Source organism: Acytostelium subglobosum, assembly GCF_000787575.1.
Source record: "Acytostelium subglobosum LB1 DNA, scaffold: scaffold1, whole genome shotgun sequence".
NCBI classification, from domain to species: domain Eukaryota; phylum Evosea; class Eumycetozoa; order Acytosteliales; family Acytosteliaceae; genus Acytostelium; species Acytostelium subglobosum.
The window spans coordinates 871,835-884,717 of record NW_012236531.1 but is presented as its reverse complement, the minus strand read 5'-3'; the positions used below and the strand labels follow the sequence as shown (position 1 = coordinate 884,717).

Below are 12,883 nucleotides of genomic sequence, written 5' to 3'. Positions count from 1 at the left end.
TCGATGAACACAACAACAAGGTCAACCCAACAAGATCATGCTTGCAAGCAAGAGGCCTAGTATGAGGTCCAAGTTTGAATTGAATTAGGTTGATGCAAGGTTGCTTCAACATGAGATATTTAATTTTATTTAAATAAATAAAAGTGTGTTGAACTTTTCTTTTTCATTCAAGACCCTCAGATGGTCCATCCCGGAAGTCCTCCAAAAGAGGTACCTCCCAGGCCTCGATCACTTTGGTATTATTTAGATTCAATGTCCAATTGTCCAATTCCAATTACAATCATTCAAACTTGACTTACATCATTCACTCACTTGATCAATCAAGATTTGAAGTACTTTGAAGGAATAATGTTTATGATGACGATTGTTCGGTATTGGATTCGCATGATGTGGATGTCGTTGGATCGACTCGCTCGATGGACTTGTATGAGACCATGAGTTTGGTCCAGGAGATTGATTGAATGGTCGCTACGACGTGATCACCAATCTCCAACTTGTTGGCACACACTGTTGTTGGAACTGAACTATCGGTGAAGTTATACTCTTCGAATCCAATAGTATATACATCCTTGACAGAATCGTGCTTAATGATCTTTCCATTCATCTTGGCAACGATGGGTGTGTCGCGTTGACCTGGAACGACTGCTGGCTCACCAGACTGCTGAGCCAGTTTATCCTTTAGCGCCACCAACCAGGAGTAAAATCTTCGGTCCCTGTGTATCTCGTGCAACTCGAATGATGGCGTGCCAATCTTATTGATCGACTCCATACTGAATATTGGCAGGTTGTATTGCCAGTACCAAGCCAGTTGCATCTGCATAATCATGTCGTCCACCTTCTCCAAAGGCATTGACAGCTTGGCCCTGAACTCCCTTGATGAGCTAGTCACAAACTGGAATGCATCAAAAAATGATATGCATGGCAGACCCTTGGCCTTAACATATTGTCCAAGTCCCTTGTCTTTGATTGATTGTGTATGAGTATGAGTTTGAGTATGAGTTTGAGGATTGAGTTTGAGTGATGGGATTGGACTTACCTGCAAGCTCGATTGCTGGCCTGAAGAATGAGCCAAGTGGATTGCGGCTGCGATTGTTTGTTCCACTCATTGGGAGAATGCGCTTGTCCTTTAGAGTCTTTAATACCTTGAACAAGTTGCGTGCGTCATTGTCCTTGATATCATCAATTGACTTCATATTATCCAGTGCCTCATTTGATGACAATGTGATCAACCTGGATGGAAGTGGAGCATTCGGTGTCAGTAAGTTGATTGGTTGAATGAGTGGAGTGACTTACTTTGCCTGGTCCATCAGTATTGGCTCCACACCAAAGTCCAACTGCTCCATGGTCTCCCTGTTTAGCTTGGTCCAACGAGTGATGCCAAATCTGAGGGGACGTTCGGTGACAGCCTTGACAAAGGCTTGGGGTAGAGTTGATACGCGAAGTCTGTCCATACCCTGTCTGTTGTCAGCCTGATAGAATGACATCTTGCTGAACAGTGCACTCTTGTAGAGTGTGTCATTGGGGCCGTCCTTGATGTATGGCGACACATCCATGCATGTGACATACAACGTGCACACCTTGTCCGAATCCATCACAACAGAGAACAAGCAGTTGCCCACGAATAACTTGTCATCGTCGGTGCGGTACACTTGGTACATGGGCTGTGTGAATGGCTTGCGAATGGACGCCAGGGGGTCGAACATGTCCTTGCCATTGTTGGCCTCCAAGCTCTTGGTGATGTTGTTCATCGCGACGGCCGTCTCGCGGGGACAGATGCCTGAGAGCACATCGCCCAGCTCGTAGTTGGGAATGGGATGCAGCTCCATGCCCAGCAAGCGCAGCACCTGTCTGGCGCCCTTATGCGAGAACTCCACGCCGAGCTTGTCGAGCACGATCTGAGCGAGATCCGAGTACTGGAACAGGTGCTTCTCGGGATGATTGATGAAGAGGTAGAGCAACACGACAAACTTGTTGTCGTCGTTGTTGAAGTGATCAAAGTACTTGGGCTTCTTGTCCATCGACTTAAAGGACTGCACGCGATCAATGAATGGCTGCATGTCCTCAAAGAGGCGCGACTCGATGCGGTAGCCGCCCGTCACCTCGTTGCGCGCGATGCTGCGATCGCTGTTGAGCAGACGGAATGTGTCGTACATGTTCTGCGGCGATGGCGATTGCGATGCCAAAGGCGAAGTTGGGTGGACGTCCAGCAGTGTCCTGCAGGCATTGAATGTGGTAAACTTGAAGGTCTGTGCGCCAAACTTGATGAAGGCTGCGTGGCGATCGGGTGCCAAGACAACCAAGTCGTTATGGTTGTTGTACAGCTGGAGCAAGTCTGTAGTGTTCAACCTGTAATAGTCCTGTGGCCAACATCCGAGCACGTCCCATATCTCCACCTTGGCGCCATTCACTACCACTGCACCACCTGGTCTATTGTGATCCAAGTACGACACCAACAAGTTGACGCCACTATGATAGTTCTGGATGATGCCCAAGTACATCACATTATTGAGCATGAACTCAATAGTAGTTCCAACAGGCTAAGTAGTGATTGATTGATTGATTGGGATAGTTCCAGTGAGTGGGTGCGTGCCAGTCCGACAACCCTGGCCGGATACTTACCAACATGGTCTTAATGGATGGGTAGACATCGTTAGGAGACTGGGGATAGACGTTGGTCCTCAACTTGAGAAGTTGAGCATGTGGTTTCTTGTTGTCATCAGCTTGACGAGTGATGTTAAGACGCTTGAGCATGTCATTGTAGGTGGATAGTTGTTTCATGTAGTCGATGTAGTCTTGCTTGGTGGTCGTGAATGGTAGGTTTGATGGGAGGTTGAGTGCAAACGACTGTTCGGTGATGCTGGCCAGAGTTATCTGATCAAACATGTTGTAGGGCTTGTGGACCTGGGGCGCATTTCCAGTCACTGGTGCCTTAAGATTCTGTTTCTTTTGATCCTTAGTTGTCGCTGTCGTTGTCGTTTTTGTCGTCTTTGTCTGATCGTTCTTTGAAGTTGTTGTTGTTGGCTTGACATTGGAAGTCTGTGCCTTGTTCGGGGTGTATTTCTTCTTCTCCTGTTGTTGCTGTTGCTGTGGTTGTTGCTTCTGATGCTGTTTCTTGTATGGTGTCTTTGTTGTTCCTTTTGTCGCTACTGCTGTTGCTGGGACATCAGTCTTCTCAGTCTTCACCTCAACTGGTACTTCAATTGATGTGGTCGAAGTTGCTGTCTCAGTTGGCTCAACTGATGCGGTGGTGGTGGTGGCCACCTGCTCAGTTGATGATGCACCCTCTGACTCTGTTGCTGAGGGTGTTGTTGTAGACGCTGCGACTGAAGTGGAATCAGTAGTTGAGTACCATCTCCTGAATGTTGTGGTTGTTGGAAGGAGTGATGGAGATGTGATCCTAGAGTTGAGTGTGGCTGGTGGGAAGGGTGTCCTCGAGATCAATCTTCCCGTACCAAGTGTCAGAGTTCGAGCAATATACATTGAAGCCATTGCTTGTTACTAAGTACTAAGTCTAGTCTATACTAAGTAATATCGAATGAGTGTTGGAGTCGAAGTGACGAATGATTGATTCATGTGCATCTTCTTGCAAGTGCACCCAAATCTGCCTTGGCTGAAAAAAGACGAAGAAACCGAATGAGGTTTGATCCAAATCAGGTAAACAACTAGAGAATGATCATAATCCTGGATTGACTAACTAGTACTACTACAAATATGATATTTATTCCATTTCCTTGACCTTACCCTGACTTTACACTAACCCTTGCCCTAACCCTTACCCTAACCCTAACCCTCGTTCAACCCTTCGCTCAAGTTCACCACACACAACTCGAAAGAAAGTCAACTTCACCTCACCTGTTCATTCATTCAACCAACTCTCATCATCATTGTATATACATAAGTTGAATGAACAATGAGACAAAGAAACGATAATAATCAATATGGCCAACAAGGCCAACAACAACAACAGCAACAACAAGGTAATAAGTATAGAGATCATAGAGATGGATTTGTTTCAAACCTACCCTTTGTCAGAAGTATACCTATCCCTACAAATCCATGGGCAAGACTACTATTCAGTATAGCATTGGACATTGCCGGTGTATTCTCACAGATCATCCCAGTGTTTGGAGTCGCCATGTTCCCAGCAATAAGCTCGTACCTCATCTACAGGTTATACGGCAGTACATTCGGAGTCATCCTAGCATTTGTAGAAGAGACTGTAAGCGTGTACAATCATTCATTTATATAGCATTGTACTAACACATCAACATTATTAGATACCTGGCCTTGGATTCATCCCGACTGCAACACTGTGTTGGTTGAATGAGCGATATGACTTGATGACCTGGGCAAACCAGAATGTACCAATGTTTAGACAGGCATCATCGGTTTTCTCAATGGTCAAGAGTGTCTGGTCCTATGTCAAAGTTGGTCTGATTGCTGCCGCATGTTTCATTGGTTATCGATTGGTATCATGGCTTGGATTCGGTGGTATTGGAGGTGGAGGTGGAGGCACGTATCCATCATCAACTGTGCCACCAGATTAAGCTGATCATTGTAGTGTACTACTCAACATAAATGGAATGTACAATACACAATATCTTGTCCACCTTTACTATAATTTCAACTCATTCAATTGATTCATTCCCTGCAAACCATTGACATGTTGCTTCCAGACTGTACAATGCCAGGTGCCAGGACATCCGCGGTCGCCTTTGAGTCCAAGTTCGAAAGATGTATAATTCCATTCGTCTCCAACTCTGGTGGCTCACTTGGATCATAAGGCGTGAAGCTAGAGTGTGGCAACAGTTAGTTCAATCAATCAATTGAGTCCAATCAATCAAGTTGACGATACATACTTTGCATAACGATAGACCCATTGATCACCAACCTTGTGGAAATACTTTGGCTCCCATTCAATATTCTTCTCCTTCCTGTCTTTGACGGATTGTCGTTGCGCATCCTCCAGCTTGATCTTCTCACTGGTGGCCTCTTTCTGATCTTTACGTATGATTGCCTTGGCCACATTGATCCAAAGTCTTTGTGATTCATTGATCTCTTGCTCCTCGAGTGGACGGATGTATCTGGCCGTTCTCTTTGCCGATTTACACTGCCAAAACACCTCTGTTGTCTTGGTCTTTACATTAGTGATGTCCAACTTATCATCCCATTTGCCGCCAAATGTGTACAATATATCTGTCGACTTTCTCTTTATCTTTCCAGTCATTGTATTATACTCCCCACCGATCCATGGCTAAATGTTTGATTGATTGAGCGAGTGAGCGAATGAGATGAGTGAAATGATTCAAAATGGACGATGATACTAACCTTGGCCTTGATATCCATCTCCACCTTTAGATTGGTGGCCTGACATGTGATCTGAGTGTTACCCGCAATCTCTGTGAGCAATGTACCAAAGAGGATGCCACGTGCATAGATGTTTGGGAAGTTGATGACGTATTGTTCATTGAGCTCGGGTAGATGTAGAGTGATCGATCCCTCCACAATGACAGCCAGCGATGTGCCAGTGAACTTGGAGCGAGGGTTGATGATGCCAGTGATCACATAGCCATCCTTGCGATTAGATATGTACAGGCAAGAGACGGGTGGATGATGTGAGATCTGCTCGGCTACCAAGTAGGCCGTGGTGCCAGCGTAGGTCCACTGCGACCTGAATATCTCGCCAAGAATTGGATTGTAGGGTTTCTTTACGCCCTTGGCCGGCTTGTAGGCAAAGGACGAGACGAACCAACGTGTGATGTTGTAGATGCGCTCGACGGGGTCGGCCAACTTGGACACGCCCGCCAACAAGTCGCAGTGTATCATAAAGTCGGTGAATTTCTCCAACAGTGATCGAGGCTCCAATATGAATGTTGGCAGTGGTACACGTGACAAGTCCATTCCAATCTTGACCTCTGACAACAATGAGAGCAACAAATTTCTTGGTTCCTCGTCCAACACTTCGGCATCACCACTTTTGATCACTTGATCATTATCCATCACCATTGATGATGATGATGTTTGAATTCCATTATCTGAGGCTTCATCAACTAATGTTGTGTCCATTTCTCAAATACTTAAAGTGAGCGGGTTGTGTCTTGATTGATTGAATGATTGATTTGGTCGAGTTGTGTTGATTGATTGAGTGAGATCGGGTATCTGATGTATCAGTGAGAGATCAGATGATTAAGATGCGGATGAAGTTGTAAATAATAATACAAGTTGTTGTTGTACTTGTTTGGCGTTTGTGACAATAGGTTCTAAACACGTTTGACAACCTCAACTTAATTTAATTCACAGTCTGGAATTGATCGGATTGATCTTGGGGGTTAGTTATTGGGGGGTCGTCATCTCACACCATCTTTGAACAAGTGATTGATTGCTTACACTGTCAGAACCCCAAATAAGACATGTAATAAGTTAGTTAGTTAAATAGGAAATAATGATAATTCATTCTAAATCATGATTGATTGATTGATTGACCATGTGCGCTTGTTTGTCCATGACCATGGATGTCTTGAGAGTTGCTGAAAGGAATGAGTGCCCTTGCCTGTGTGTATGTATATATATATGCATGTTGTTGTTCTAAGCTTCATTGCCATGATAGACCTCGTAGACAAGACGACTGAGTACTTGACTGATTGGTGTACCTCGTTGATCATTGGCAACGATGTGTGTGAGCATGTTGACGCGATCCTCTTTGGTGGCGCACGATTCATCGTAGGCAATGCGCAGTGAGTTCATTGTGGGGTAGCGATTGACGATAGCCAGTGCCTTGGCATCGGTCATGCTGTTGATGTTCAGCAGGAATCTGGCAAACGCGCTCTGTGTTGTGATTGGTGTGTGCTCGGCCTTGCTCACAAACTCCTCAAAGCACGTGTCTGTCAGATGCTTGAGAGGCTCGCGCAGTAGCATGTTATGGATGTTCTCCAACATCCGCACAGTGTCGTCCTCGTCCATTGTTGTCACTGGATGGAATCCATTGTTTATACTGGTCTCCACAAGACAGTTCTCCATGAACACCGGATCGATCTTCCTCTCAGTGTTGTCGCCCTCCACCAAGTAGAATACGCGCGTCAGGCCACAGCGCTCCAAACGATACTTCTGATCGGCGTAGCGTCCATCCGCTGAGCTCTCTTTGAGGTCAAAGAGTAGCTTTCGTTCGATGATCACGTTGAACACCACATCAAACATGGTCTTGTGCGGGTCATCGCTCATGTGCACCCTGGCCACCCAGAGGAAGTCGCCCAGTGGTAGCGAGCGCACCTCATATGGGATCTTCCTCAGTGATAGGGCTCGCAGAAGCTTTGAGTTGTCGATTCCTTTCTTGATCTCTCTATTGTCCACGAGCAGCAGCACACTGATGATGTTCATGCTCGCGTTGTGTATCGTCTCGGCCTGCTCGGCGGTGAGAGGTGTGTTGTTGAGCATAAAGTCGATAAGCTCAGTGTCGCTGTCACTCCAATCGTTCAATGAGTATATATCTTTGTCATTCGTGTCGTCGTACTGATCTGGATCGTCTGGCTGTTGAATGTTTTCGCCAGATGTGTCGCCCAAGTCCATGATGTCATCGATTGTGTCGTTGCCACTCTGTTGATCTTGTTCATCGTCTTCGTCATCAACGACTAGGTTCATAGTGCCATTGTCGTTGAGCTCGGTAACCTTTTTGGCCATCACTCGGCCCTTTGGTGACAGGTCGTAGCGCTCCGATCGCTTGCCAGTGATTTCGACCATATCACGTTTGATAAGTTGTGCCATGCCGCGCCACAGGTTGGCTTTGGAGGGAGACTCAAAATACTCCCTGGCCCTGGCAGTCAGCTCCTCTCGTGTGGGCGGCGTGTAGTCCATGCTCTCGGACGACATCTCGTATTTGTACAACGCAACGAGCAGTGCCCAAGCGGCGTTACGGAAATTGGGCACCCATTTATCCGCTTTGTCTGAGTCCAGTCTGATCTTGGCAAACCTGTTGCCGGTCCTGTGCTTCTTCTTCCTCTTCTCCTTGACCACATCGTCGTCGCCAGAGTACTGTTCATTATTGCTCTCATAATCCTCATCGTCCGACGAGGAAGCACGCTTCTTCTTGGTCTTCCTCTTGCGATTTACTTGTCTCGAGACGACCACGGGTGCATCATCCTCGTTGTCATCCTCTCCCACCGCCCCTTCATCCATGCTGCCATTATTATTATTATTATTGTTGTTGTTGTTGTTGTTGCTGTTGTTGCTTCCACTACTGCTATTCTCGCTATATTCTTGCCCCTGTCCATCCATCTGATCCTGACCCTGATCCTGATCCTGATCATTCTTGTTGGACATGCTGATGTGCAACAAAATGGCAACGCGATGCTTACACAATTGCTTGCCAGTTTGGTGTGGACATTCGCAGGTGGACTCCACTACCGTGCCATTGGGATGCAGTCTAATCATCACATTGTAGTTAGGACTCTCTCCAGTGTCTGAAGGTGATCCACTGATTTCCGCAGTGACGACACCCTCCTGGCTTGTGAAATCCATTCCTATTATGTTGTTAATTGTACCATACGCACGATTAAATACATCTATGTTGAGCCGTATACGTGTCATATCAGTCAGTCAGTCAGTCAGTGTCATTCATCATGGTCATGCGCATAAACACACATACCTTGTGAGCACAACTTCTTGATGTTGTCCACTTCAATGTGCGGCTGCGACGGCTCCAATCTTTGAGGCAGTTCCTCCATGTTATCCGATGGGTCTTGATCATTGGGCAACTTGATATTCCTTTCCTCCACGAATCGTTTAAGCTTGTCCACCTTGCTAAGGATGAGCTTGCGATGGCCATTTGGAAAGTCAGAACTAAAGTCGGAGGCCTCCATCAACATGATGCTCTCAAACTGATCGAATCCATTTGTTAAGAGGAATTCCTTGAATTTAGATATCTTTGCTATGTTGTCTATCCAATCTTCAACTGATAATGGCATCCTATCTATACCATCCATCCATTGATCGATTGATTGAATGATTGATTGGGTGAGTCAGTAGTGAGTGAGCGGTAGAAACCTCTCTGAAGCCATTGAATGAAGATCACATACAGTCATCAAACTCTGTGCTGTTGCCTTTTTTGTTTGTCTGATTGGCCTTATCTCTCAATATACCCTGGACAACCAACTGCAACTTTTCACCACATCCGCCGAGATTCTTGCAGTCTAGTAGGTAATGTATGTTGTTGTAAGCATGTATGTATTGATTGATCATCATGATCACTATTACAAATGAGCAAGCCTTCTTCCTCTTACTTACTGATTGAATCAACTTCACCAGGGTATCGTTTGATATTACTGATAAGTCTAATTATTGCATTAACATAATGACCAGTAGCTTTTTGCTGGTGCTTCTCCAACTCTGTGATTAAATAATGATTGTTATCATTCATGAATGTATATATAGTATTGATTGATTGGTGTCGTCTTCCTTCCTTCGCTACTAGAACTACACTACTACAACAACAACAAAGATGTTTGTTGATTGAATGAATAAATGAACTTGCAATACTCTTGACCTGATGGGTCTCGACCCTTGTGGTTTGACAAAACAAAGTGGTGGACTTTGGTTCATCTGCATCCAACATGAACAAGTTGGGACAACGCCAGAGATAAATGCTGGATAATAGATAGATAGTAACGTAAATACGATCCATTCTTTATTAGGTAGATAAGTAAGTAATGGTTTGTTGGTTTGTTGTAGACTGGGTTGTTGGGTTATTGTGTGGAGCGAAGGAGAATGTTGACGGATGGATGAGGAGGGGAGGCCTTCCACGTGATGGTTTGTGGACGGACGGTCGACGTTGATGCTGATGATGTAACATAATATCTATTCTTGGGGGTATGTGCTTATTGACGCACTCTTCCACCTCTATGTTGTTGAGGCTTGTTGCGCTGGTAGTGATGGTGGTCGCGATGCTGGCCGCCCTGGTGATGGCCATGGCTTCCACTGCCGCTGGCGCCACCGCCGACGACGTCGTCAAACTTCTTGTTGCGATAGCTGCCAAACTTGCTGTCGTAGATTCTCTCGTTCTGCTCGACAAAGTTGATCAGTGAGTCAGAGTAGTTGAGCGCCAGGTACTGCAGCTTGGTCTGCTCGGAGCGATGGAAGGTGATGGTCTCGGTCGAGTGCTCCCATGATGCTGATATCTCGTGGTTGGCCATCATCTTGGAGAGGATGGAGTGCACGTGGTTCTTGGGCAGGTCGAAGCGGGTGGCCAGCTCGTCCAGAAGCATTGTGCTGTAGTAGGCCGAGTAGGTGAACAGGTAGGTTTTCAGCGACACCTCTTGGATGATGCGGTTCAGACGCTCGCGAACGGCGTCGGCGTCGGCGATCATTGTCCAGAGCTTGAGGCCCGAGATGAGCTCGATGGTGGAGCGCCAGTTGCCAGTGGCCAGCTTCTTGGAGGCGGCGTAGATCACGTCTTTAAAGGTTTCGGCGGGTGGGATGAAGGTCTGCTTGTCGAGATGGTCCATATGACGCTGGTAGAACTTGCAGGTCTTGAACTTGTTGTCGAATGGGCGGGCGGCGTTCTGTGGCACGGCGATCAGCATGCCCGACAGCAGGTTGACTGTCTCGATCAGGTCGAATGGGATGTGCATATGTGCGGGCAGGATACGCTGCTTCTCGTCAATCTCCTTCAGCTGGTCCTTCTCCTGGTACTTGTTGACCATCGACACGCCCTGTGCAATCAACTCCTTGCGCAGACCCGAGTACTCGGCCAGACAGTTCTGAGCCTCCTGTATGTATCCGTTTCTAAAGGCGCACAGACCGACCTGCACGATGGAGCGGTTGAAGAGGATCTGTGTCGTGACGTCCATGAGCGTGGGGTTGTCCTGCAAATGAGACATCAACATCATGTCACGGGCGGCGTGGAAGTGGTTGTGGATGGCGCTGAAGTAGATGTTGAACAAGATGGTGCGGGCCTTGAGACGCTCATCACCGTACTGGTAGACGAAGCTGGACAGGTTCTTGAGCATGGCGGCGTTGGCAGCCTCCTGCTCAACGTTGACGCGGTAGTAGATGTGTGCCAGACGACGGACGGCAGCGCGAGACGCGCTGCTGAACTGGCGGTGGTCCTCCAGGTACTGCTGCACCTTGGTGCCAATGCTGAGCAGCACATCCTCGTCGGCAAGACGGGCGGTATAATCTGTGGATGGGTAGTTGTTGTTCATGTGCTGCAGACTCTTGACGTACTCCTCGTCCAACTTCTCGTACAGCGATAGCAGGTTGCCGCGCACCATGATCTGGCCCTCCTTCAGGTAGGACACCTCCTCGTGGTCGAGCAGCAACACAAAGTTCTTGTCAGTCTCGAGGATGTTGATCAGCTTGAGGATGTTCTGGCTGGTGGTCTTCCACACGGGGATTGGCAGCGATGTCTGGAGCGTTGGCGAGAGATCAAACTGTGAGTTGATGAGCGTGTAGAGGATGTCGAACGTGTCCTTCTCATTCTTGACCTGTGAGAGCAGGTTCTCGAGCTCCTCGATCTGCTTGGCGGGCGAAGTGCCCTTCTTGCCACGGTTCTTGTGCAAGTCCTTCAGCTTCTTGACGATCTCCTCGGCAGTGAGTGGACGCTGCTCGACGGCGGGTGCTGCAGCTCCGTCTGGGGTAGCCGAGGCATCGCCAGTCGCGGCCTCAACCGGCTTGACACGCTGCACTCTATCCTTTGGCTTGACAGCGGTGGCTGGTGCGGGCTTCTTGGCATCCTTCTTGATCCACTTGTTGTACGTGTCCTCATTACCATAATCACTTGATGAAGTGTCCGATTCATCCGAGTCGTCATCAAACTCTGAATCACTCTCCTCTGAATCATCATCTCCAGAGGATGAGAAATCCTGTCGTTGTTCATTCATGAATGTCATCAATACAATGTTAGTCATCTCTTCCATCACTCTCTCGCGACTGTATCAACAACATAAACATACACTGTCTTCTCCAATCTTCTTGAAACCTCCTGCAGGTGGCTTCTTGGCAGCTGCTGCTGCTGGCTTCTTTGGGACAGCAGCGACTGGCTTCTTGGGCTTCTCGTCCTCGGAGGACTCTGACTCTGACTCGGACTCTGACTCAGAGTCGGAGGCAGGGGCGGCAGCGGCAGGCTTGGCCTTGCCAGCGCCAATGCCGGCGAGCTCTGGGCTGTCCCTGTATTGCTTGATCTGCTTCTCGTAGGTTGGTGAAATAACCTTCTTGATCTTCTGCTTGAGGATAGTGACTGACTTGGTGTTTGTTGGTGACAACTTCTTCTTTGTGTCCATGTTGGCCAGTCCATGCTCAATCACAAACAGTATCTTAATAAAGGCAGGTGGAATACCTTCCTTTTGAATCAGGTTGGCTGACTTTTCAACCAACTTTATAGTCGCTTCGAAGCCTGTATATATCATTCGTTCATTGATTGATTGATTGATGACCTGTGTATTAGTTGTCTGTATCCACATCAATGATGTACTCTCTGTCGCTCGCTCGTCTGTTCACTTGTTTGTGATCACTCATTCAATCAATCAATCATTTGACTGAGATGATGTGATGTTGATGATGATTGATCTCGCTCGCTTGATGATGAACCATACCTGTTTGAACCTTGGTCCATTCGCTATCTTGAATTTGCTGTCTGGTCTCTGTGAGAGACTTCTCGAATTGATCGAACAGCTTGTCCTTTCCTGAACGTACGACACGCTTGACCTCAACCTCGTCTTCTGAAGATGAGACCTGACGTGCCTTTGTCTTTGGTACAACCTGGACATCTGAATCCGAGGATGATGAATCGCTATCCGACTCTGACGACGATGAAGATGCGTAGAAACGAGACATTGTTTTGTACTTCTGTTGTTCTTCTGTGTTCTGTACTTCTTTAATCTAAAATCCTTATTCG

General features: G+C 47.1%; 5 protein-coding genes across 5 annotated transcripts; 1 reads left to right on the top strand and 4 right to left on the bottom strand.

The window, feature by feature from the left end:
• Positions 1 to 352: 352 nt before the first annotated feature.
• Positions 353 to 3,480, bottom strand: SAMD00019534_003710 (hypothetical protein; the record flags this gene model as incomplete). Its single annotated transcript, XM_012903804.1, has 4 exons — positions 353 to 960; positions 1,037 to 1,230; positions 1,294 to 2,537; positions 2,620 to 3,480. 4 exons carry the CDS (start codon positions 3,478 to 3,480, stop codon positions 353 to 355), a joined length of 2,907 nt encoding a protein of 968 aa, XP_012759258.1.
• Positions 3,481 to 3,910: 430 nt separating this feature from the next.
• Positions 3,911 to 4,547, top strand: SAMD00019534_003700 (hypothetical protein; the record flags this gene model as incomplete). The annotated part of the gene is made up of 2 exons (XM_012903803.1): positions 3,911 to 4,219; positions 4,278 to 4,547. 2 exons carry the CDS (start codon positions 3,911 to 3,913, stop codon positions 4,545 to 4,547), a joined length of 579 nt encoding a protein of 192 aa, XP_012759257.1.
• A 94-nt stretch (positions 4,548 to 4,641) lies between these two features.
• Positions 4,642 to 6,066, bottom strand: SAMD00019534_003690 (hypothetical protein; the record flags this gene model as incomplete). The annotated part of the gene is made up of 3 exons (XM_012903802.1): positions 4,642 to 4,792; positions 4,860 to 5,254; positions 5,329 to 6,066. 3 exons carry the CDS (start codon positions 6,064 to 6,066, stop codon positions 4,642 to 4,644), a joined length of 1,284 nt encoding a protein of 427 aa, XP_012759256.1.
• A 519-nt stretch (positions 6,067 to 6,585) lies between these two features.
• On the bottom strand, positions 6,586 to 8,975 carry SAMD00019534_003680 (hypothetical protein; the record flags this gene model as incomplete). Its single annotated transcript, XM_012903801.1, has 2 exons — positions 6,586 to 8,513; positions 8,639 to 8,975. 2 exons carry the CDS (start codon positions 8,973 to 8,975, stop codon positions 6,586 to 6,588), a joined length of 2,265 nt encoding a protein of 754 aa, XP_012759255.1.
• An 891-nt stretch (positions 8,976 to 9,866) lies between these two features.
• On the bottom strand, positions 9,867 to 12,822 carry SAMD00019534_003670 (hypothetical protein; the record flags this gene model as incomplete). Its single annotated transcript, XM_012903800.1, has 3 exons — positions 9,867 to 11,852; positions 11,943 to 12,382; positions 12,582 to 12,822. The coding sequence occupies 3 exons, from the start codon at positions 12,820 to 12,822 to the stop codon at positions 9,867 to 9,869; spliced, it is 2,667 nt and encodes an 888-aa protein (XP_012759254.1).
• Between the last annotated feature and the right edge of the window lie 61 nt (positions 12,823 to 12,883).